At 40.9% G+C, this 25,034-nt stretch overlaps 2 protein-coding genes across 2 annotated transcripts in view; one reads left to right on the top strand and one right to left on the bottom strand.

Annotated features, from left to right (window-relative positions):
- SLC35A5 (solute carrier family 35 member A5) overlaps positions 1-25,034 on the bottom strand; it is a 65,160-nt gene that overhangs the window by 27,385 nt on the left and 12,741 nt on the right. The gene's annotated exons all lie outside the window — the stretch shown is intronic.
- CCDC80 (coiled-coil domain containing 80) lies at positions 1,684-23,192 on the top strand. The gene is made up of 8 exons (XM_018074646.2): positions 1,684-2,300; positions 2,664-4,564; positions 8,564-8,720; positions 13,356-13,492; positions 14,110-14,258; positions 17,479-17,582; positions 19,174-19,254; positions 21,908-23,192. The coding sequence occupies exons 2-8, from the start codon at positions 2,672-2,674 to the stop codon at positions 22,252-22,254; spliced, it is 2,868 nt and encodes a 955-aa protein (XP_017930135.1). The 5' UTR covers positions 1,684-2,300; positions 2,664-2,671; the 3' UTR covers positions 22,255-23,192.

Genomic DNA, 25,034 nt, shown 5'->3' with positions numbered 1-25,034 from the left:
CTTTAAGGCAGATTCTGTAGCATGCTACTTCTTTAGTCAGGTTGGGAAAGCAAAGCAAATTGCACAGAATAGACAGCAAAGCTAGTATGGAAATCTGTTTCTTTCCTCTGCTGTCATCATATACTGAGTGTGTTTTCCTTGGCATCATTAGACCTGTGCAGATGAGTGATGTTTTGCCTCTGTATGGTTTCAAATTATTACAAAACCCAATAAAATTGAAGTAATTTAATTTTTAAAATTAATTTACCCCAAATTAAATACTTGGCTTCAGGTCAATTCTTTTTAAATCTTTGTAGTAAAACTGGATGAAACATAGAAATAACACCCATATTTTTAATTACAGTTTCTTTAAAATGTCACAATGGAACAGTGTAATTTTTAAAGACATTTTTTCCTTGTCAAGATTAACAAATGAGCAGACTTGACATTAATTTAAGCAGAAAATGTTACCCGCCCTTGCTCCGCAGAACTCAGTTTTGTGGTCCTTCTATGAGGTACAGTCCCCTTACCTCCCAGTGGATGTAAGATAGGATATTACATGCTGGAAGAGGCTGAGCATTTTTGCCCTCAAGTTAATGTGAGTACAGGCATTCAGCATCCTCCCCTACCTCCCAGGCAAACCACTAACCACACAACCCAAACTGTGGACACATATTGGTGAAATCACTACTAATGTTTATCAGTGCATTAGAAGACTTAGAGTAAAAATGAAGAAAAAAAGAAAAGAGAGAAAGAAAAGGAAGGGTTTTTTCTTTGAAACATTGATTTCAAGGGAAGCAGAAGGTGTACCTTCACTTTCAGCCAATATAACAAAGGTCAAATCCAGTGTGTTATCACAAAAATGTAACAGCATCTCTGTAAATAAGCAAAACCCTGGAAAACAGTAAAAGTAGTATTAAGGTCTTGGATTTTTTCAGATGTTACCTATCAACTAAAATTAAGCAGTGTTTTACATTGAAGGTGCAGGGCACACTCTGAAGCCAGTGTGAATCAGTTAAAGACCAGGTGTTGGCAGCACAGAAGTGCCAGTTTACGTCAGCTCAATAGAATGGTGTCGTTTACACCATAAAGGGAGAGCAAAGGACACGACCCTGCCTTTAGCCTTGTCTCTGTAGGTATTTTTGTACCTTTTCTCTTTTTTTTTTTTTCACTGCTAGTGCACATTCATGGGAAATACATATGACCCTAATTTCAGTTCAGTAGTAAACAAGCTGATATCTCTTTAAAAACTACAAATTAACAAACAGCTATGCCCATATGATGTTTGCAGGAAAGAATATACTGACACACGCAAAGACTTGAAAGAGAAATTGGTTGGAAAGTGAAGAGAAATTGGATTTCACTGAGGAACTCCCAGAAAGTGATAAAAAAAGAAGGAAAGGGGGAACAGGAGGCAGAAATTATGAGGTTAAAAAATAATAATTCTTAAACACCAGAGCTGTTATTGATACCGATGGAGAAACGCACTTCTCACAGGACTATTTTTTTATCCAACTAGTGTCCGTTAAATGGGAGGAAAGAGAAAGCTGGGGTTGGAGAACACCAGGGAGCTGGGATGCGTGAAGGAAAGAGTTAAGGCTGGAGTCACCCTCTCTGAAGTGCTCTGTGATGCTGTGCAGTGTTTCAGCCCCCTGAGCCTTCCTCCTCCTCCCTCCCTGTGTCAGACTGGGGAGGAGGCGGGTTCTGCTGAGCTGTTAAATCCTGAGTGAAGTTTCCCCCATTTCCAGTGGCCACCGTTGTCTGAGGCGGGTTCGGAGCAGGGCTGGGGTTGCCCTGACATTTCTGGGACCACCGCCAGCCAAGAAGAAAAAAAGACGAGTGTTTTACAATTTGCTTTTGTCAAAGTGTGGAGAAAGGGGAAAGAGAAGCGTCCTTTCTTTTTTTTCAGCATCACATTCCTGTGTTTTTCTTCAGCCTGGAAAATATATTAGTGCTGGTGCTTTCCTCTCTGGAAACAAAGGAGCTAAACGGGACTGAGGAAGCAAGGAGTGGGAAGGGAAGTATAAAACAGAGAGACTTGGAGCAGCCAGGAGTTCCCTTTCCTTAAATGAAATCCCTGCCTGTGTGGATAACCGGCACAGCAAAAATCCAGACCTGCAGGTAAATGGAGAAGCAGAGATCACAAAGGAAATTTCCACTAACCTCATCCTGCTTGTCAAGAAGGTGAAGAAGAGAGTTAAAAGATACATAAGACAGGCTTTGGAACCTGTTGGGCTGTGCAAAGATAAATCACTAAGCAGCAGCAAAGCTGTATGGTCTCCTTTTAAAGGAAAAAGACGTGAAACCTCATCTCTGGAAGTGTAAGTTTCAAGTCAACTTCTTGGCTTTCTGCTCTAGGTACGGGACCCTTTCTCTGTGTGTCTGCATGTGTGTATAGTGAGAGCATGAGCGAGACAGAGAGAAAGAAGGATGCAGATCACAGTGTCCTTTTGGATAGACAATATCATGTTACAGAAGGATGATCTCATTTTTTTATAAAATTGTGTTTTTCCAAAAATAACTGTAAAATGTACAAAGCCACTAGGGCAGGACTGAGGTGTAATCAGCACTTATAAATCACAAAATCAGCCAGCCTATGCTTTGCTTTTCTTATCACTTGTGCAAGGTATCATCATACTGTTACCACCTAACTTTTTCTTTTTCTCCTCCCCCTCCTTATACAGATTGCACAATGAACTGGAGGCCAGCTCTCAGCTTAGCCCTGCTGTGGGCAGCATGGCTAGTGTGTGGCTCTGAGAAGACAGAGAGGCTGGCAGAGAGAGGGAGCCATGGAGTAAGGAAAGTGCCTCTGGCTTACAGGGCTTCGAGCAGTGTCCTAAGAAGGTCTGGAGCATCCCTGAGGAATTCAAGTCCAAATCCTCAACACCCTGTCTCCAAGAGGGATTCTTCCACACCTCCAAAACCACCTGCCAATCTCCTCCAAGGGGACGCACGTTCCCAGGCCAGGGGCATGGGGACCAGAATGAGATGGGTACAGAGACTCACAGCTGCAGCCAAATACTCCAAGTCTGAGATGATTAAGGACGAAGGGATATCCTCTGCCTCACAGTCACGAGTGGTACGTTTCCCTTCAGGGTCAAGTTCTCCCAATGTCCTGGCCAGCTTTGCAGGGAAAAATCGGGTGTGGGTCATTTCTGCCCCCCATGCCTCTGAGGGCTACTACCGGCTCATGATGAGCCTGCTGAAAAATGATGTTTACTGTGAACTGGCCGAGAGGCACATCCAGCAGATTGTGTTGTTCCATGAAGAAGGGGAAGAAGGGGGAAAAGTCAGAAGGATAACCAATGAAGGAAAAATCCTGGAACAGCCACTAGATCCTGCCCTCATCCCTAAGCTCATGAGCTTTCTGAAACTGGAGAAAGGGAAATTTGGCATGGTACTGTTGAAGAAAACTCTGCAGGTAGAGGAAAGGTATCCTTATCCAGTCAGGCTAGAGGCCATGTATGAAGTCATTGATCAGAACCCCATAAGAAAAATTGAGAAGATGAGGCAGAAGGGCTTCATTCAGACTTGCAAAGCAGCTGGGGTAGAGGGGCAAGTGGTTGAGGAAGGCAATAATGGGGGCAGCACTCAGCCTACCCCTGGTGGTGAACATGCCCAGGTGTCAGCAAGGAAGGAGGAGCCAAGGAAGAACAATAATCAGCCAATAAGGATCAAAACAGTGAGGAAACCAATGACAACCACAGTGGCCACTCCTCTGCCTACAGTAAGGACCACTACTCTCCCTCCCACCACCACAACTACTCGTGCCACCACCCGTGCAGTGACAACAGCAAGCCGGTCTACAACAACTACATCCCTCCCCACCACACAGAGGACCTGGACCACAAAGTCACATTCCACCACAGAGTACCACAGGCTGCCAGTAGCCCCTGATGCCACCACTCCACGAGTCACAGCCTCTGAGGACTTCTACTCTCCTGTGTGGAAAGCAAACCGCAGGGACCGTCAGCGCGGACAGTCGGAGAAACAACAGGCAGCCACACGGAAACCAAACAAAGCTGCCCGCTATGACAGTTTCACAGAAGTCCCAACAGCTCCCTCAGTGCACTATACAAAGGCAAATGTGGGCAGATTTAAAGATAACAGAACAGATAGAAAGGACTATAACCATAGGGACCTGAATGTCACACCAGGGCAACACAAACCAGTTAAGACTAAACCACCAAAAAAGAAGGCCCAAGAAAAGATACTGAGTAATGAATATGAGGATAAATATGACCCGAGCAAGCCTGCTAGTTCCCATTTAGAGGAACAGTTTGCAGTGGGAAATATTCCCCCAAAGAAAGGAAAAGAATCAAAGAAGCATGAGCGAATGGATAAACCTGAGAAGAAGAAGAAGAAGGACAGACCTGACAAGCAGCAGAAGAGTGAAAAGCAGTCCAAGAAGGACAAAGCTGAGAAAAAGAGCAAGCAGGACAAAGACCGCAGCAAGAAGAATAAGAAGGGGAGCAGGACTGAAAATGAGGATTTTCCCAAGCCCAATAAGAAGCCTTTCCTACAGCCTCCCAGAAAATCAGCAACCAACCTCCTGGAATATTTTGAAGGCAAAAGGCGGCTCATTGTAAGTAACTTGTTCATCTGAATCTTATTACCTAAATGAAGTCATATCTCCCTCCTGGCAGGAATATGTGGAACTGTAAGTTTATGGTGGTTTTATATTACTCTTTTTGGTGCTTTTGTTCAAGCGGTAAAATTTCTAGACCCAAACAACCATATTCAACATGGAAGGTTTTGCAGACTCATATTGGAAATCTTATAGGCAGCAACCAAAAATTAAACTAAAACCTCTTCCCAGTCACCTCCATGAGCCACCATATAGCCATCAGATTATCTTATTTCCAGTGGATATGTAGGTGTCAGGATCTGTATCAGTATGATCAATAAAATGAGGTTCCAGTGTGGATTACACCCATTCACCACTTTAGGGAACTTGCCAATGTTACCACATTTCAATGCTCAGCATGTCCTGCCAGCTGGCACACCTGCTTCATATTGGTGCTGGTGTCCTAAAACTGGAAGCAAGCCAGGTGTTTTGGCAATACTAGTGCATGTCTGACTGAAGATATGCACAAAGGCTTGTGATCAGATGCCCTGAGGGATGGGGAACTTGGGATTAAGATCTAATGGGAATTTGGCATTCAAATCTCCCAGACATCTTCAGAGGTCCTGTGCAGAATTTATTTTGGTTTGGTTTTGTTCTCCTGCCGTTTTTATTAAACAATAACACTATAATAAGTTTTCAGGTCTGAGAACTTCAGCGTGATCTGGAGTTACTTGTCCCTGGGTTTAATAGTGCTGTATGTTTTTCCAACTACTTATCATAAAAACCACTTCACCTGGGACAGGAAACAGTTCTAGTTGTAATAGAAATGTTTTTTCTGGCAGATGGGACATATCCTGAAGGGTACACTTCGATAAACAGTTATTTAAAAATATTATTGTGGAAGCTGATTATTTTTGCAATTATTCTACTGCAAGCTGGCCTGTTTCACAGTTATTGTCTGATAGTCAGTGTCAAAACACACCTTTGACTTTCATGCTCCATATTCCAATACAAATAGCTAAAATGCCAAGCTAAGATGCCAAGTTAAGATTCCAACCTCTGGAATTTAATTAATTATTCTGCTGATGATTCATGGACCTGAACAGAAGGCAACTTTCTTCTCCTCCCCTCCATTCTTCCAGCTGTAGGGCTAGCACTGGAAGTGGAAAAAAACCATATATTTGAAAAATTTGAACTTGACTAAATTTTGCAAATAATATCTCTTAGTTACTTGTTAAATAATATTTAGCCAAATGAAAAGCTCGAGAAATTATGCAGAAGTTGGGATCTTTGACATTTGGTCTCAATGTTGTGACTTTCAAGAATATGTGTAGCATCAGGACAAATAAAAACAAACTTGGAAAAAAAGAGCCAAAAGCAGAGCTCACAGATGTCAGGCTGCTAATTCATTACACCACCACAGTCCTGGCAACTTAAAGGGTTGTCTGAAATTTGAACCTTCTGATACTAGGCTACTTCTCAGCTGGATCTCCAAGAAAAGAGTTGCACAATCTCAGGTTGTCAGGCCAAAACTCACTGAAGACACATGACTATGCCACGCTGCACTTCACTTTTCCAGAACCTAAAATCATCCTCAGCCTTGGTGAATAGGTTTGATTTGGTTATTAGTAAAAGCAGTGGCTGAACTCTACTATCTCTTTGCCATGAATGGAACATGTGGAAAAAAGAGAACTTCTCAAGATTCTTTGAACCCACACATATGCCTATTTGCATCCCTTCCTATCAAACTGCTCTGTTCCATTAGGGTCAGTCCCTCCAGTTAGATGAACTCTATCATTCATGAGTCTTTAAACCCTCCCCTGGAGACTTAAGCCACACTGCTGCAGAAGTGTGTCTAAGCAATTTTTTCCCTCTTGCTTTTGCATCTTTCAGATGCCTTAATAGACTGGTTCCCAAGGACATTGCTTCAGTCCTTTTCCAAAGGTCTTTTGAGAGGGACATGGGTTTTTAAATTCTAGATCATTAAGGATTTAAGATTTCAGTGTGAATTTCAAACATCCAGATTTTTGAAAGCTATTCTGGGTTAAGTTCAAGTAATGACAAATATAGGTCCCAGGTGCAGAAACTAAAAAAAAAAAGGTATCGATTTTGAGTCCTGTAGCCCCATCTCTCTATAATGGAGCTTTTATTGCAGTCTTACTAATGTTGAGAAATTCTGGCTTAGTGAGTTTGGGTTCTTTGTTTATTTCCCTGTGGTGATGAAATGCAGACTGACAGTTTATATAGCAGCCTCCCAGTACCTAAAGGGAGCGTATAAAGAAAAGAGAGAGTGGAAGCTGTGGATACCCCAACCCTGGAAGTGTTCAAGGCTAGGCTGGATGGGGTTTTGAGAAACCTAGTTTAATGGAAGGTGCCCCTGCCCATGGCAGAGGGGTTGGAATTCGGGGATCTTGAAGGTCCCTTCCAACCCAAACCATTCTGTGATTCTACAATGCAAACACAGATAGATATAGCGTATATAATGCCTGGGTTAAAACAGTCCTGGCACAAAGCTTTGATTTGCAGTTTGCTTTGCCTCTTAAATGATCCCTGCTTTGTTCTACAAGGTTTGATGAAGCAGATCAAATTCAGGCCTGCCTCTGCTTTCCAGCTTATGACCTCCAAAACTAGGAGGACAATACAAAACCCATGGTCTGGTTTTGATCTCAGTCCTCAAATCCTTTTCATGACCCTTTTTAGTTCCATTTAAGCATTTCTATGCCATTTAAAAGCAACGTGCTACATGCTATAGCCCAGAAATCAAATCCTCTTTGTGTCTGACTCTCATTCACCTTCATGTTCTAGTGTTGTAGTCGTGCCAGGGGCCTTTGCATAAATGAGAGACAGATCTTTTAAGGCCAGAAATATATTTTACATTTCAGTAAATTGATGAATTGGATTTATAAAGAGTGTATCATAAAAATTAACCTCCAGGCCCTACAAACTTCAGAAGGCAGCTAGAAAATGATTCCACCTGTTACAGACTAAAGCATAAGTTTGCAATTGAAGGATTCTGGTGATTATTTGTGACCTTAAACCATAAAATTTGGATCCAGATTCCAGCTCCCTTTATGTTTGGGGGATCAGTGGCAGGTGGTTGATTGCAGTTCACTGCAAGGATTCACAGAAGGATTACATTGCTAGATCTGCAGCATCCCTAGCCGCCTTCTGCTGGAAACTGCTGCATAGGACCACCAAATGGTGTTACACATGCACACCTTCCCTGGAATATTTTGCATCCCAGTCGCTGATGAAGGATCTAAGTCACGTGCTTTAAATTTTTTATAAGTTAAATCTTTGCAATTCTTAGAAGGCTTTGAAATAAGTACTACAAACCATATAGAGTTTTTATACTTTTGTTGTTGTAATTATTCCTCTTCTTCCTCTCCCCCCCTAGCTGTGTCTTCTAGCAAATATAAGTCCCAAAAGACATCAAAATGGCTTAGAACAAACAAAAGCTAAATCAGCCATTTTCAGATGAGATCACAGTGGCCTTAGCAAGTCTTCAAGGTCTTCTTATATGGCCATCAGTTACATAAGTATTCATGTAGCCCTATTCACTCACCCCTTGACAGACAAAATAGCCACTGGGAGCCCTGCCTGGACCATGGGATAAGGCCAGAGCAGCTGCCATGTTCCCAGCGCTCCCACTGTGAGTGAGTAACAGGAATCCTAGATTCATGGCACCACTGAAGGCTGTGAGGGGGACCTGGTAGGACTGGTAGGGCAACGGATAATAGGAAAGCATACGGTGTTCTGTAAAATCCAATGCTTTCTTCTACCAGAATTGTGGAGAGACAGTGGAGGAGCTTATGCAACCAGCTAGACATGCTGCCAAAAGTTTTCCTGTGGCTGACTGAACACCTTTGGGTTAGGCCTGGGCCTGAAGGCAAAATAAATAACAGCTTTATGAGAAAGAGAGCCCAATTTGCAAACAGTGACTATTTCTCCTTCAGTAAAATACTCATCTGCTTCATTCCTTATACTAAACAAGCTTTTATCTCTGCCACCAACCAGCTGATCACAACCCCCAAGGCGGACAACACCATGTACGTACAGCAGCGAGACGAGTATCTGGAGAGCTTCTGCAAGATGGCAACGAGGAAGATCTCAGTCATTACAATTTTTGGCACCATGAACAACAGCAGCATGAAAATTGACCACTTCCAGCTAGGTTCTTTTTTTTTTTTTTAATGATTTCTTTACATCTCATGGGCACAATATAGACAACAAAGGAAGACCCAGCTTGGGTCAAAATCTAAGCAGGATCTGTTGCTGTGGTCCAGTTGACTTTCAAACCCATTCCTCCTCCTTCCATGCTAACTACCTCCCTGTTATATTTACATAAGTGTCTCTGGTATTTTCCATGGTTAGGTTTCCAGTGCTGTAACTTGAGCACCTTCAGCTTTCTTTGTGGGAATTCTTAAAGCCAGTAAAACAGTGGAACAGTGAAAAGGTGGAAAAAAAATGAGATTAGGGCATGGGACAGAAAGAGGAAATTAGGCTGAGTTCTACCAATATCCTGAATACCAACCACACTGTCCAACTTAAAGACTGCACTAATACAATGCCTTCCTGCCCTTGGTTTTTGCAAGACATCAGCCATAGGTGGCTAGATACTTAAAGAAACTGACTGTTGTCATGAAGGAGAGAAGATTGGGGGTAGGAAACACTGAAGGGAATTGTTTGAGGGTATATTAAAAAATTGGCCCAAGTTAATCCCATTTTGAAGTTCAACATCATTATCTCCCCACTGCCATATAATATTTTCTCATGCCTTTGTACTCCTCACAGGGTCCTGGAATTCTTTATTCTTCAGAGGCGTACACTAGTTAAACCCAGGACAGAGTAGGGTGATAGTTAGAACCTTTGCCATGAGTTCCTTTCTTTTGCAAGATCAGCCCCCACAGCAAGGAGAGGTCCAGGTGTATTTTCCTCTCTGTTTTGGTAAACAGGTATTATTTTTAGAAGATTTCAACCACAGCCTCTAGGTATGGACAACCTTAAAAATTTGCATCAGCATACTTGATATTTAAAGATTTACCATTTGAAGCCCTATCACCTCTCTTTCCCTGTGAAAAAAGATACCCATCACTGTGACTGCTATATTGCTGGCTATTGTAAAGAGGTTCATCTCATTGGAGCCAGAGGTTTTGGAGGCACTATAATCAGACTGCGCAGGACCTGCAAAGTAGCTCATTCAGACATATTTCGTGCCACTTTCTTTACATATAGAGTTCCCATATAGACAGGTGACACTGGGGATCCATTTCTCTTAGGCAGCTTTGAAACAACTGCTCTCAGTGTTCAGGTCCTGGGGAAGCACTCACCAAAGCCAGTGAAAACCATTCCTATCATAATAATAATGTTTGGACAAAGATTTCGGGTCCCAGTCCAGCAAAGCACTTAAGCTTAGCTGTCTCTTGAATCATGTGCAATATTTCATTGCTGTCTGCATCTAAAAGTTAACAGCACTGTGAATGCTTTGCTGGATGAAGCTGAAGAAATACAAATATTCTAGAATTCTATTCTACAAATAGAATAAAAGCTGTTAGTTTTGCTTATAAGTGCACCACAGCTTTCCCCTCAAAGTTCATCTGGTTTTACCAAACTTTGGGGAGAGATGTGTGACAGAACAGAAAGCTCAGGACCACACCAGCTCCAGGGTGTTGCAGGTTGGGCATATAACTGGCCAGAAGATCACAGATTTATGTCTGGCTTCCAGCTGTGCCTCTGCTACTCTCAGAGGGACAGGACCTAACAGGGGACCTAGCCTTGTGTTCCTGAATGACAGTGAGTAACAAATCCTGCCAGACTGTCCATTTGTGCACCTCCATGACAAATCGGGAGCAGTACAGGATTTTCCACATCAGGCCAAGGTTACTCAAGGACACTTTTTGTGTACCTAGACCCATCTGCCTGTCAGTGGACTGCTTAGGGTTATATTTAGCTTCTAGTCTGGCTAATAAACAGATATTCACTCTGACATAGACCATACTCTTTCAGTTCCAAACTTAACCTACATCCAAACTTTCCCCAAACCACATGAGTGTATATAACAGCTGAATTCTCACAGAAGAAATTATATTGTTCAAGAAATTCAGGAAACTTAGAGGGGTATAGGTTAAGCCTTACATGAAGTTCATCTTACAGTGCTGCTCAAAACACCAAATCCTGAGCTTTTTAGAAAGTTCAAATAATACAAACACCTTTCTGTTCTACCTCTCCTTCTCCCCTACCCTTCCTGTTTGCATGGCGTCTTCAAGACTCACTCTCTGTCACCACCAGAGGCAGCAAAAGTTTCTCCTAAGAAACGTTTTGTTCACAGCATGCATGCTATAGTGAGAAGCCTGAGCACCCAGCATGATGAGGTCAGCTCGGAGTGCTGCATCTTGGATTGCAATACAAACAGACAACAACAAAAAAGTCCACAGAAAAGACTTTTCACTTGAAATTTCAAACACATTTAGAACTAGTGAATGAAAGAGCTCATTGACACTGGCCAAGATCAGCTCATAGTGAAACCAAAGAGTATTTCCCAGTTTCCCACTGGAATGACACAAAAGCTGAGTGTCACTTCTAAACAGTAACTCATCTTCCCAGCCTGTCTAGCTGCCAAAGATATATGGAGAAACATTTCCACACTCTTTCAATGACCTTTCTAGAAAAAGCAAAGGGAGTGAGAATTTTGCAGGTAGCAGCAGACAGTCTCAACTCCTGTGGTTTGTCATGCTGAACCCAGATGAGGTTGAGGTCAGGGACAAGTAGTGAATTGGAAAGAGGCAATTAGATTAAATTATTTTTTTTTTCTCCATAGAAATCACTTCCAAGTTTGGAAGGCAGGCCAGCCTTTGTGGCATTATTTTTTTCCTTGAAACGTTTTTCTGCATCACACTCTGTAATTTAATTTTCTTCTTTTTATCATAAGTTTTGAAAGAAGATCTCCCAACAACGAAACTCTAAAGTGCTAACTTCATACTGTTATCTAGAGTATAAAGCAGAAGAATGCCATGGGTTGGTTGGTCTAAGGTACTGCTGTACATCAAATTTCACAATAACAATTTTTGCACTATTCTACCTCCATCTAGGCCAATGAGATAATTTTTGCTTTTAAATATGATTCTTTGGTCTGTGTTTTAATGGTCATGCTTGCCATTAGTAACATGTAAACCTCGCTTATGAAGCATTGATACATGATTTACATATGTTTTATGAAGTGAATAACCAACTAGCATATGCAGCAACCCACCCAATGGGAAATTGATAACATTGCCTGTTAATTCTTTACAAAACTTTCAACTGAGGTACATATATCCATAAAAAAACATATATATTACATCTATAGCTTGATTAGTATAACCAAATTTTAACATTTGCTGGCTTGGCTTTTATTCTGTAAGAAGAGGGTTCAAAGTGTGAAACCTAAAGGTCAGATTCTGATTCAGATATTTTCCCAAAATTTTAATTCAGAAGTTTCTTTCAGTCTATACACAGATTGGACCTACGGCAAATTTTGAAACAGCCTTAAAGGCTATGGATGTTTAAAAAATTAGTTAGAATGCTTTGTTGTATAATGCATCAATTATTTTCTGTTGCTGTGTGATCAACTTGGATAATCAATCTCATCTCTATTTTCTGGTGAATAATTATGGAGCGGGGGACTAGCAAGTTGTACCTCTGGATTTTACCTCTTGATCACCTCTCATGTCTCTGACTTCAGGCAGGTCACTTAAGCCATGGCTGGGATTTCTGAGACTATGAATAATAATACTCATAGTGGTGTCATAGGGTATAGACAAGTAATGTTTGCCGGGAGCTCTTGGGTGCCCAGGTGACATTTCCCTTCGTGTGTGATTTAGTTTGTCTCTAGTTTTCCAGGCCCACGGTTGCATACAGAGGCTTGTTCCAGCACTGTTGCAGTTATATAGGACTGTGCTGGATGCTGGAGCTGAGGCTGAGCTGATGACAGGGAGGCTTTCAGGACATGACCCCAATACACCCCGGTTCCACGGGAAGTAAGGAACCTCAGTACCTCCACAGGCTTGTCTTCAAATCTCTGTCTTCAGAGGTCTTTTTCTCTTCAAATGTTTAGGAATGTTTTCCTGGGGTGGAGCACTGACTAGGTACAAAACGTTCTCAGAATTAAGGTTTGGTCTGTCAGGGTGCTAGAATAGGAAAGACATCAGCACACAGATGGAGAAGGGAGTGCCAAAGCAGGGTCTATAGAGAAGTGTGCTCTTAAGACTGCAGCATTCAAAACACATTAAACAGTTTCTGATTTCTTGTAGTCACTAAACTTTGCATGTAATTTTTTTAAGACTGGCAAGGTTAACTCTAGTGCCCTGGCCAACCTCAAGCTGTTCTAGCTATATTTTACTGACCTAAATTATCCATGCTGTTTCATTTGCACATGGTGCACATTGCCAAAATTTCTACTGTCTTTTCCAGAAATGGCTGCATTTCAGAAGCTGGTGAAATGATTAGTACATGCATATACATGAATGAGATAATACCAAAGAAATCTAAAAGATCTTTCCAGGAAAAAGGAAGATTTTTCAAAAGAATGAAGAAATGTTAAATATTGAAGTGCACGTGCCCTAAGATAGACTGATTTTCAAAGAACATTGGGACTGAAAACTGGACAGTTAAAAGTCATAATACCATACTGATGGTTTTTAATATCTTGACTATGCAGCAGGAAGAAGGCTTCTGGGAAATTAATTTTCCCCTTTCTTTCAAGTTTGAAATTAAAGGCAGAGTGCTGTGTGATTCCACAACTATTTTTATTTCTCCTTTGTCTCACATTAAGATAATGAAAAGCCCATGAAAGTGATAGAGGATGAAGACCTTGTGGACCAGCAGCTCATCAGCGAGTTGAGGAAAGAATATGGGATGACCTACAATGACTTTTTCATGGTGCTTACAGACATTGACATGAAGGTCAAGGTGAGGTTTCAACTCTTCAAAGAAAAGGCATTGAAATAATATGAAAAAAAATAATTTTCAGGAAATTACATTGCAGCCTTTTACATGAGGTACATAAGAGACCGATGCTGGACTTGGTCATTGTTGGGAGAGAAGAAAAAGAGCAGCAAGAAATTTTCAGGAATTTTGTAGCTATCTTCATTTTCTGTGCTTAGGGGATTTCAGGAATTGTGGATTTCTGCTGGAATGGTGAGAAACAGGACCCCCAGCTGACAGGGGTTTTAATGTAGTACCCAGCATTCTAAAGCATGCAGTTTGGCCACTCAAAGGGATGCCAGCACAGTGCATATGGACAATCCTCTAGTTGAATGGCCTGACAGAAGAATATAATAATAATTTTTTGCCTGCAATGTCCTGGCCTTATCACATTGGGCAAATACTGAAAATATGCCACTTCCAAAGGGCAGTCTGACTGCAAAAGCAATAATATTTTCCATGGTTTCTAACTTGTTTTAAGCTTTGTTACCTGTGTGTAAATAGGACTACTTAAATCTCTATATTCCTATGGTGCTGTGATGCATGCAGAAAGGCTGCTAATATGAGCATCCTTATATTCATCTGTTTTTTTTTCTTAACAGCAATACTATGAAGTACCCATAGCAATGAAGTCTGTGTTTGATTTGATTGACACCTTCCAGTCACGAATTAAAGACATGGAAAGACAGAAAAAAGAGGGCATCGTCTGCAAAGAAGATAAGAAACAATCCCTTGAGAGCTTCTTATCCAGGTATTATCTTCTGTTCTTATCTGCTGCTAGTTCTACTGATTATTGTTTTACAGGAAAAATACCCATACAACTATTTCTGTGATTTTTAAATATAAATTACTCAGTATTTCCAGTGTTAAGCAAATAGAGAGACACAGCCAGAACCGAATGCAGTCTTGCACAGAATACCGGAAGTCAAGAAGGATGTTTCCTGACTGACTGCACCTTCTTTGGACACTGACTTTCAGTACCTCAGTTCCTCCCATCATGACATGGAGATGATAACACTGATTTACATTAGAAGAGCAAATAAGGATTAATTCACAGATGTTAGCTCAGTGCTTTGAAAGTATGAAGCACAGTGTTTATGTGTTTCGATCATCAACCATCCCAGTCTCATTAATCCCATTCTAATCCCTTCCATGTACTTCAAATCAGCAATTAATTCTCTGTAACTTCCTTTTTATCCTGCTTGAGATAACAGTTGGTCTTGGCCAGTATTAGTCATGCATATTATTAAAGGTCTGACAGATGTCTCTTGCAAAATGTTTGAGAGACCTTTTGCAGAAAGAGAGTTTTGTTTATGCAATCTCTATATGCCATATTATTGCTCTACTTGTGAGACCTAAATTCTAGGCAATAAATATGTCTGGACTGTGGGAATTCAGATCCACAGAAGAGCTGTGCAGCTACAGCCCTCTCTGTCACAGGATAATTTACATGAAATTATCACCTATCACTCTAGGTAGGCTTTACCTGTTACAGCTGCATCCTCCTTACATACTGTTGGAATCCGTGGGAATACACCATTAATGCCAGATGGCTTTAAAAATAACTAAGGCAGCACATTGGATTCTGATGAGGGAGGAAAGGAGCAACAAGTAAATGAATAGGTTGTTGGTTCATAAACATTTTAAAATTCTATGGCCACTTCAACAGAAAGGGAACCTTTAACAAGATCCACCCCACCCACCTCACCACCTCCTGTTTAGGTCTCAGTGATTCATCCCCAAGACCACCAAGAAGAACCACAGTTTGGAAACAGCTGATCAACACAAGAAAGAGGCTTGTATTCTGGAAAGGGATGGGCCCCAAATCCTTCTTTGCTTGGAAATCGCCCTAGCAATAAACACACATTAGAAAAACAGGTCCAAAAAATACAGAATGTTGCATCTATAAACAGAACTTGCACTGCACAGAATGCATTTGTTGCCTGTGAAAGAAGCATCAGGCTTTAAATATTGGGTAGACTTCTCTAGCAACATTAACTGGTCAGATTCCCAGCAAGATTCATTCCAGCTTTGTCCAAGGTTATGTTCCCAGTTGAACAAGAGCCCTGGCATCATCTCCCTGGTGTTGCTCATTGGAGAGGTCAGTTATAATAATGCAAATATTGTTCTTAAGAAGCCTGGCTGGCATGAAAGGAGACCATGAGAGCCAGAGCCGGCTTGAGTAATGCTTAAAATCCACATGTGTAAGGAGGAGGACCTTGAGTTTGGGAGGGAGGTCTCCTGTAACAGTGGGGACAACACTGCCTGTACTGCTCTCTGGGCTCACAAATCAGAACAGAATGCAAAACAGCTAGAAGAGGAAGAAAGGATGTACACAGGAAAGGCATGGCAGATTTGTCAGGAGTATTGGTCCATGGCTTCTGATGTCAGAAATAAGGCATCAGTCTGTATGTTAGTGTTGGTGAAGCAGCAGCTGTGACAGACCAACTGAATTAATTTCTCAGTAAAACATAGGCCCAGACAAGCACACCAAGTATACAGATTGCCTGGAGTGAGGGAATAAATAGCTTGAGTGGCTTTCAACACTTTTTGGCTCTGTGCATCGCTGAAGGAGATAATTAAAAAAATAGGAAGCAATTTAAGACCATCTCAGAGAAACTCACAGTTTTGCCCCAGGCAAAATATGATCCAACATCTACGTTCTCAGTCACTGTTCATATGTGGCCAGGTGCTTTTCTATACAAAATATCACAAAGATTATTTTGTTACACATTTTTAGAATAATGACACAAAATTTCCCTCCTTTCCTTCACATCACATGTGTGATTCTTAATGCTTCTCATTCCTGTTCACATAACTGTACACACACACGTCTTTGCTGTTCCTCCTGGGAAAGATTAAAATGGGGGTGGTTTGCTTTTCAAGGATTTCATTTTTATTTGTAAAAATACATATAAGTATCAATCAACAAGACAAAGACATCAGTATACACTGTTCTTTTAACAACTTATTCTGTGACTGAGCAAGTTTCACCATATCTTCAGCTTCTCTCAAGTGAAGTAGAATTGACCCATTGCATTATCCCTTATTTTGAGATCTTCACATGGTGCTGCAGAAAAGTAGGCTATTATTATAACGGAGTAACATCTGCATCCATTTAAAAGATCATTTCCTGCTATAAAAATATCTCTGCAGCTTTGCAAATTCCTATAAATCTGTTTTCTTTAGGTTAAGTGGAGAAGTATCTATATTCAAAAAAGAAGTTGTTGAGGGAGTATTTAAATCCCCTAGAGTTAGAATTTTTAAAGGTTTCAAGTGTCCTTATGGCACTGCCTTTCCTTGACAGGAAAATGGAAGGACCTTTTTGTGCAAAATCTTTGTTAGATGGTGCAGCCCCTACTAAAGAAATATTTCAAGGTTTATCTTATTGCCCCATGCATGCCTTACATAGCCATAGGCTCACACAACCACATACTTATAAGCAAGCTCAGATTTAAAGCCCTGTTAAAGGTATTTGGAGCAAATGTGGTACAGGAAAAAAAAGGAGGTCAGTGATTATTTACACAGAAGTATGAGTTATGTCTGAAATGAAGATACACCCTAATTCTCAGACAGCCCTTGAACTGCAAAATAACTGTGCAGTTCCAGCAGTGGTGACTGACGTAAAAGCTAAATGTCTAGTGAGGAATTCCACAGGAATCTTTCTCTCTTAAATACACACTTCTCTGCATTGCTGTAACTACTGAAGGGGGCTTTGAGCAAAGACTGTGAGCTTTGAAATGTTTGTTTGGTGAAGCAGTGGCACTGCAGGTGTTTCTATGAAAGTTTTGGAATTACAAAATTCAAACCAAGCTTTACCTTCTCCCAGTGACAGACAGAACTGGGAATATTTCCCATCCAGCTGTTACTGACAAGTCGTGAGAGGTATGACATGTCAGCCTACAGCAAATGAAAATGCTGAGACAATTTGAGTCACATGTCATGACCACGCCCTGTCACTCTCTTTTCAGGTTCAGATGGAGAAGGAGGCTGGTAGTGATCTCTGCTCCCAGTGATGAAGATTGGGCTTATTCCCAGCAGCTTGCTGCTCTCAGTGGACAAGCCTGCAATTTTGGTGAGTCAAAAGAAATTATATTCTTGCTCCCCCAAACCACATCCTTCCTGATGATGTGATGCATTCCATCGCTGAAGTCTGAACATAGACAGTCTGAGGAGTCTGATAACTGAAAAGTTTCCTCCAAATTCAAACAGAAAAGGTTTGTTAAGCAGGTAGTACAGCACACCGACAGCTAAACAAAGTGTTCCATGGAATCATTTGTGTGAGGCAGAAAATGCTAGTGCTCCAAAGCTTCTCTCCAGGCTTGTACTTCAGGAGAACAGTAGTATTTTCTTTTTTGTACTGCACAAATGAACAACATAAATAAAATGCTTTGGGAAGGGCAGATCCTGTAACATCCAGCTCAGAACTGGGCCAGGTATCAGAGAGATGTATGGACATACAGGGTTTTTTTTCTTTTCCTTGCTGCTTCATTGCCCAAACAGGTAAAAATATTAATGGAAGCCACTTTAATCCAATAAAGGCCCTCCCAGACCCATAAGTAGGTACTTAATGATCCAACTACATAGTCAGTGGAGAGACATGGGCTCCTCCAGCAGGCAACTAAGAGCAAGACCCAGAAACACTCTTCTGTCTTTTCATAATGAAGCGCAGAGAGACTTACTCATTAAGTTCCTAGAAATGCCAGTACCATACAGGGTGTAGACTTGACTCCCACAGTAGAATGAAACAGGTTCCATTCAACAGCTGCTATATCACTACATTCCAATTACACCTGAAGGGAGATCTACATAGTATCATTGTTCATTCATAGTCACCTGGCTTTCATTCAGAGCATCAGCGTCATCTCATTTCGTAACTACCAAAGTAAACTGCAACATGGACCACTGTAAAATGCTTTCTGAAGAATGGAATGTAACCAAAACAGTTATTATCCCCACCCTTTTAGGGACAGCTTGAAGGAGATCCAGTGAGTTTCTAAAGCCTTTGTCAACATGAGTTTTAACTAAGTGGTATGTTTCCAAGCATCTTACTTCCAAGTTGTAAAACAGTTACATCAAAGATTTTTTAGATTGTACAGATGCATTTTACATGAGCAGTTTCTGCCATCCCTAAGGTCTTTCTTCAAAGCAGAGGCAACAGTCCAAGCCTCTGTGCAGCACAAATGAAAGAAGTGAGTACCTGTCATAAGCTATTTCCCCTCACTCAGAGTTTAACTGGGATAGATTATATTGCCTCTAAATAATTTGTTGCAGTGTGTATGACAAGTAAAAGCTTTACTAGTGAACAAAACAGTGCAGAAACATTACGGATTTGGAGAATGGCCTCTGCAATTTACTGGCATATCTGATGCTTGTATCCCTATGCTACAGAACCACAGCACCACACTGCTGTCCTTGGGACACCAGCAACTGCTTTTATGCAACTGATTCATGATTCATGCAACACACCAGTTCATCCCTGTGTTTGAGACAGGTGATGTGACTGGCAGAGACTCCACAGAAATCAGTAACTCTTCCTTCTAGAGGGCTGGCTGAGACTGGGCCCTAATTTAGCAAGCACAGACCTGGCTGATGAAACTGAAATCTGCCCAAGGATGAACAGAAAGATCTGGTCTGACTCACAACCTTCTGTATTTCCTTCACAGGTCTGCGCCACATAACTATTCTCAAACTGCTAGGACTTGGAGAAGATATTGGAGGCGTCTTAGAGTTGTATCCAATTAATGGTAAGCAACAGTTCCCAGTTTCTTCAGTACTAGCCATGAAGGGCATTACACAGTGCTGAGTGCTTCTTTGCTGTAATTTCTTTAGAGGGATTGACAGTTTTTCTCTTTTGTTTTGTTTCTTTTAAGACATAAGATGACACAAAACCAAACAAAAAGCTTTCTTAGTGTTTCTGTGCTAAACCTTATATAGGTTCTTCAGGACATAAAAGCACAAATATCTAGAAGCTAACTCACACTTTTATCTCACCTAAATTTACATTCCCCAGTACACTCCTCTGCCAGCCTTGCTGTCAAAGGAATGTCTGTGTCTTTTACATGCTCAAGAGTTTGCAGGGCTAATAGAACACACACTCAGCAGATTCTCCTCATTCATATTCATAGAATGGCTTGGAGTGAATAGAACCTCTTAAAGATCATCAAGTTCCAACCCCCTGCCATAGGCAGGGACATCTTTCACTTGACTGGGTTGCTCAAAGCCCCATCTAACCTGGCCTTGAACTCTTCCAGAGATGGGGCATCCATCTGGGCAATCTGTTCCTGTGTCACACCTCCCTTATCCTAAAAAATCTCTTCCTTAAATCAAATCTAAATCTACCCTCTTTCAGTTTAAAACTATTACCCCCTGACTTGTCTCTATGAGCCCTGGTAAAAAGTCTTTCTTTCTCTGTCTTTCCTATAAGTACCCCTTAAGTATTCCACTTGCATCTCAGCAGGCTACTTCAACTAGATATTCTCAGGAGAGGTCACTGTCAGGGTACTTTTCAAATGCTACAGGTTCCTCTACTACCTAATCCAAACAACTGTCTCCATCAGTAGAAGAACAGAGACAGAAAGGAGCTCATTTATCCCATCTCTGTTCCAACTGCTTGCTCTGTGCTTGAAAACATCCTAGTCCTTCTATAGCAGAGGAACATTAAGTCCATGTATAAGAACGAATAAGAACAGAAGAAGCAAATGTCACACTTCTTCCATCAACGTTCTTGCAGCCTCTGCTTATTTTTCACCGAAGGCTTCATGATCTTGGTTATAGTTCCTATAAAGATCAAGAGTCCTCTTTTCTATGTACTTGTCTAATGTCCCTTTGATCCATGTTAACTCCTAGCATGTGTTCTCCTGTGAGAACCTCTACAGAGGTACCTTTTATCTGTCCTGAATATGACCCCCGTAGCTTTGTTTGATGCTCCTTATTTCTTGTGTGGGGAAAAAGGTAAACATTTAATTCCTATCCATCCCTGTAGTGAGATTCACAATTCTGCAGACCTCTCCCAACCCATCTACACGACAGATTGCAGTCCCCACTTACTTGGACATAAAATCATACAGAGTTGATTCCCAATCTGCAATCAACCTTGCTGCCTTTCTGACTTTTTTTTCCCAGTTCTACTGTAGTCTTCTGAGGTGAGAGAACCAGAATTTCATGCAGTGCTTAAGATGCACACAAACAACGGGTTTCCAAAGTAGCATAATAATACTGTTTTGTTATTATTTTCCTCATGGTTTATAACATCTGGTTTTGCTTTTGGTCATTAGTGAGCACTGAACTAGCCTTTCATGAAACTCCTTCATAGCCCTAAGATCTCACTGCCAAGTGGTGATGGTCAATCTTCATCATTTCTTATGGGGAGTCAGAAAAATTTTCACCATGTGTATCTCTTCAATCTGAATAGAATTTCTTCTCTAATTTTACTAATCAGTCACACAGACTTACAAGGATCTTCTGCAATGCCTCACATCCTCAGTATACTTCACATCCTCAGTATACCTCCTAACCTCCATCCTCATACCTTACATGCATTATTTACAAATACACTGACCAGCACCAGTCCCAGCAAAATCACAGAACTTCACTGATGACCTCCCTCCACTCCAGGTGATCGTTCACTCCCACCTTGTTTCTGCTTTTCAACTAAACCATCAAAGTACCTTTTGAAGCCTTCTGGAAATCCACTTAATCTGTAACAGCCAGGCCACCCTTAACCACCTGCTTGCTGACCTCCTTCAGAGAATCTCAAATCTGTAAGGCAGGATGCCACTTTGTAAGCATTCAGCTGCCAAGCCAACTATGTATATATGTGCCCACTGATCTTAGTTGTGTTATAGTTTCTACTCATTTACCCAACACAGACTTCACACTTAAAAGCTTGGAGTTCACCAGATTTGCACTAGAACATGTACTTTGAAGTGGACATGACATCTACCACACCTCACATATCATGAGTGAGGTTCTATAATGCCATTAATGACCCAGCAAATTCATCCTTCAATTCTTCTATCACACTTCAATTCTTGTGATTTCTTTCACCACAACTGTTGTTCACATATGCCTTCTGCAATACATGAATTGGTGACACAAGCTGCATAGTAGTCAAAGAAGTTGGGTGAAAAAAAGATGTACCACACTACAGTAGCTTCAGCCTAGAGAAAAAGGACAAGTTTACTAAATCTAAAACAAAACTGTTAAAAATACATCCTTAGTTCACAGTAGAGCAACTTCATTTTGGATCCAGGAAATCCTGAACTTGTGAATTACAAGCACCTTACATTGCCAACTATTGGGCTGTATCCTGTCTCATGTTGCTAACTTGCTTACCTACAAACCATCATCACTGCTTAAACAAAACATCAATGCTGATTTTATGTGATCCCTTTCTAGGAAGCTCAACTGTAGACCGAGAAGACATCCCAGCTAACTTGGTGAAAGACATCCGAAATTATTTTCAAATTAGCCCAGAATATTTCTCCATGCTTCTAGTGGGGAAAGATGGAAACGTCAAGTCCTGGTATCCTTCTCCAATGTGGTCTATGGCAATTGTGTATGACCTGATTGATTCCATGCAGCTTCGGCGGCAGGAGATGACAATTCAGCAGTCGCTCGGCATGCAGTGCCCAGATGATGAGTACGGTGGGTATGGCTACCATAGCTACCACCAGGGATACCAGGAAGGTTACCAAGACGACTACCGTCACCACGGGAGTTACCACCATGGATATCCATATTGAAAAGGGCAACTTAGCCTCTGACTGCCCCCTGTCTGCCTTCTAATAGCTACCCAAGCAATACACGGCCAGTTGCAGAAAGTCTTCCCAGGCCAACTAGATATCCACGCCTCGTTCTTCTACTGTTCAATCAAGGGACTTTGGTCATTTGCCTTCTCAAAAAAACGCAGAAGCCTTTACAGTGAAGCAATTCAAACCAGTAGTATTGAAGCTTTAAACAATAAAGACTCCTTTATATTTTTAAACCTTTATAAACAAAGGCCATCAGCAGGTGCTGTTTGTATTAAAACCAAACAAAAAAACCCTCACAGCCCCAGTCTATGGGCACTGCGGTAGGGCAGGACACAAACTGTCCAACAAATGTTGCAATGTGCTTTTTAGTATTTTTTCTAAGGAGAAAAAAAATAAGTATATTTATTGGAAAGTGAGATTTCATTATGCTTATGGAGAAACAAAAGATCACACTTCAGGTCTCCCCCAGAAAAGGAAAATTTAAGAAAGAAGTATGAGGCATGCTCTTTAAAAATAACAACAACAATAATAAAATCTTTTTGAAACACTTTGTTTAAAAAGACAGCACCCCTTCTACAGTGTATTAATATTGTAATTAGCTGACTTTATCAATGAAAATAAGATTAATGGCTATGGCAGAACTTGCTCCAATACAATATAAAGTTCTTAACTACAAAGCTTACTGCATAACCATTTATTCTTTTAATTGGAGTCCCTCTTCTCTTAGGTCCTGCCCATCTCACAACTAAATCCAAGTTAATGAGAGCTAAGTGGAAACACCAACCAGAGTTAGCATTGTCTGAAATACAGAAAACTGAAAAGCATTATTTTTATCAGAAAACAAAATCTCATTCACATATATTTTAAATGAGTTGTAACTAGCTCTCTATAATAATGCTTTTAATTAAACTATTACTCTAAATTTCAAATTTTCTTTTACCTCTTCTTCTCATACCCTCCCCCATAAAAGTGATCTAGATTAAATATTTATAAAACTATCTGAGATTAATTTGATCTGCTAAACCATCTCTATTTTTGGCACACTTTCTGAAATGGTTTTCTTCTCCCTTCTTATGAGTGTCTTTGGGCATTCGATTTGTTGCATCACCCTACTCTACTGAAACCAGTGGCAGCAGCTGCACACATAGCCATGGTTTCAACACCATTTGGGTTAGATTTCTAAACATTAAAGACGCAGCAGAAAGATTATGGAATATCCTGAAGTGAAGAAGATACCATTCAAGGCTTCATAGTGGCACAGTGGTCACTTCTAATGTTGAAGGTGTGCCTGACCAGTCACATTTCTTCTTATAATCCATGATGTGGGTGCACATCACATATAGATACATGCAACAGGGCACTGGTAGTAGGCTTTGCCATGACAGCAATAGCACAGGAATAGGGAGAAGGCTACAGCCCTAAGCTGGCCAGAGCATGCTCTGCATGTGTTTTAGCATTTTTCTGATTTCTTCACTCAAAACTAGATGCTTTCTTTAGAAACTTAGCCACAAAACTTCAGACGTTGCTTGCTCTTCTGAGTGTCAAAGGCAGACAGATGTGGAGGTCTCAAGGCCTCATTTTACAAACCTGGTCATCCCCTGAGGCTGGCTGCCCTTCATATCACAAGGTCCAGTCAGCACAGGATACAGCTCCTGACTTACCTTTCTCAGGTGACTGGAGCTAAGTGGGAAAAGGCAGGTATTTGACAGAACCAGTCTGAGAGGACTGCTGCCTGCAGAGAGCTTCCAAGCTCTCACTGACTACAGTACTTCCACAGCTGAAAGCAGTGGACAGAGAAATTAAGAAAAAAAAAACAAGAAGAATCACAGAATGGAAAGGTTTCTAGAAAAAAAATGGAGTGTCCTGTAGCTCATTTCTAGAAAACAAGTGCATCACTGTATTAAGGTCAGCTGCCTAACTTTCCTTGCCTGAAGCAAAAACAGAGGAAAGTATCCCAGATGATTAACAGGCATCTCCTGTAGACAGAAAGAAAAACGCCTTTGGGGTGTTTTCTTTCAGGTGTTCATTTACTTTCCTATAATCTTGTTTTTATGTAAAGTCTTTAAATGAAAGCCCTTTTAACTCACACTACAAATCATATAAACTAAATGTCCTCTGCTAAGCTGGAGGAAGATAGAGTTAATTTACAAAAAAAAAGAGTGCAACACCTAATCTAAATGGCCTTTTTTTTAGCCCTGTCCAAAATTCAAAGTTAAGTTGGACAAGTACCAAACCCAGCCTAGGCATTCAGTGGGAACTGCATTAAAAAGACAACTTCAAACAAGTTGTCCACTTATCAAGGGAGGTTGGGTTGGGATCTTAAACAAAAGTACACATTCAAATATTCATAAAATTTGAGGAAGACTCTGTACCATTCTACATTCTGGTGCCCATTTCTGCCTTCATTACAAAATGGCTCGAAATTACCAGTAACTTTTAGCAATTATTTAAAATCCTGATTTTGCAACCTACTTCTTGTGGAAAACTAAAAGCAAAGCCAGAAGGAACATCAAGTCAAAATATCCTTTCAATGACATGCAGTTATCTTGCAGGCTATGGGCATTTGGGAACTACAATACTCCAAATGAACACTTCGTTTGGCAAAACCCAAATCAAACCCAAAGCACTGGATCTGTCCCTGCAGCATCACTTCACGGACAGATTTACTGAGCTGAAGATCCTACTCCTACAGATCTTGTGGGAAGATTCCACACGATAAAGAAAAGCTTTTTTTTTTATACATATTTATCAGATTTGATTCAGCTCCAAGA

This window comes from Manacus vitellinus, unplaced genomic scaffold (assembly GCF_001715985.3).
Source record: "Manacus vitellinus isolate BGI_N305 unplaced genomic scaffold, ASM171598v3 scaffold_28_pilon, whole genome shotgun sequence".
Lineage (NCBI taxonomy): Eukaryota > Metazoa > Chordata > Aves > Passeriformes > Pipridae > Manacus > Manacus vitellinus.
This window is presented reverse-complemented; position numbering and strand designations above follow the sequence as displayed.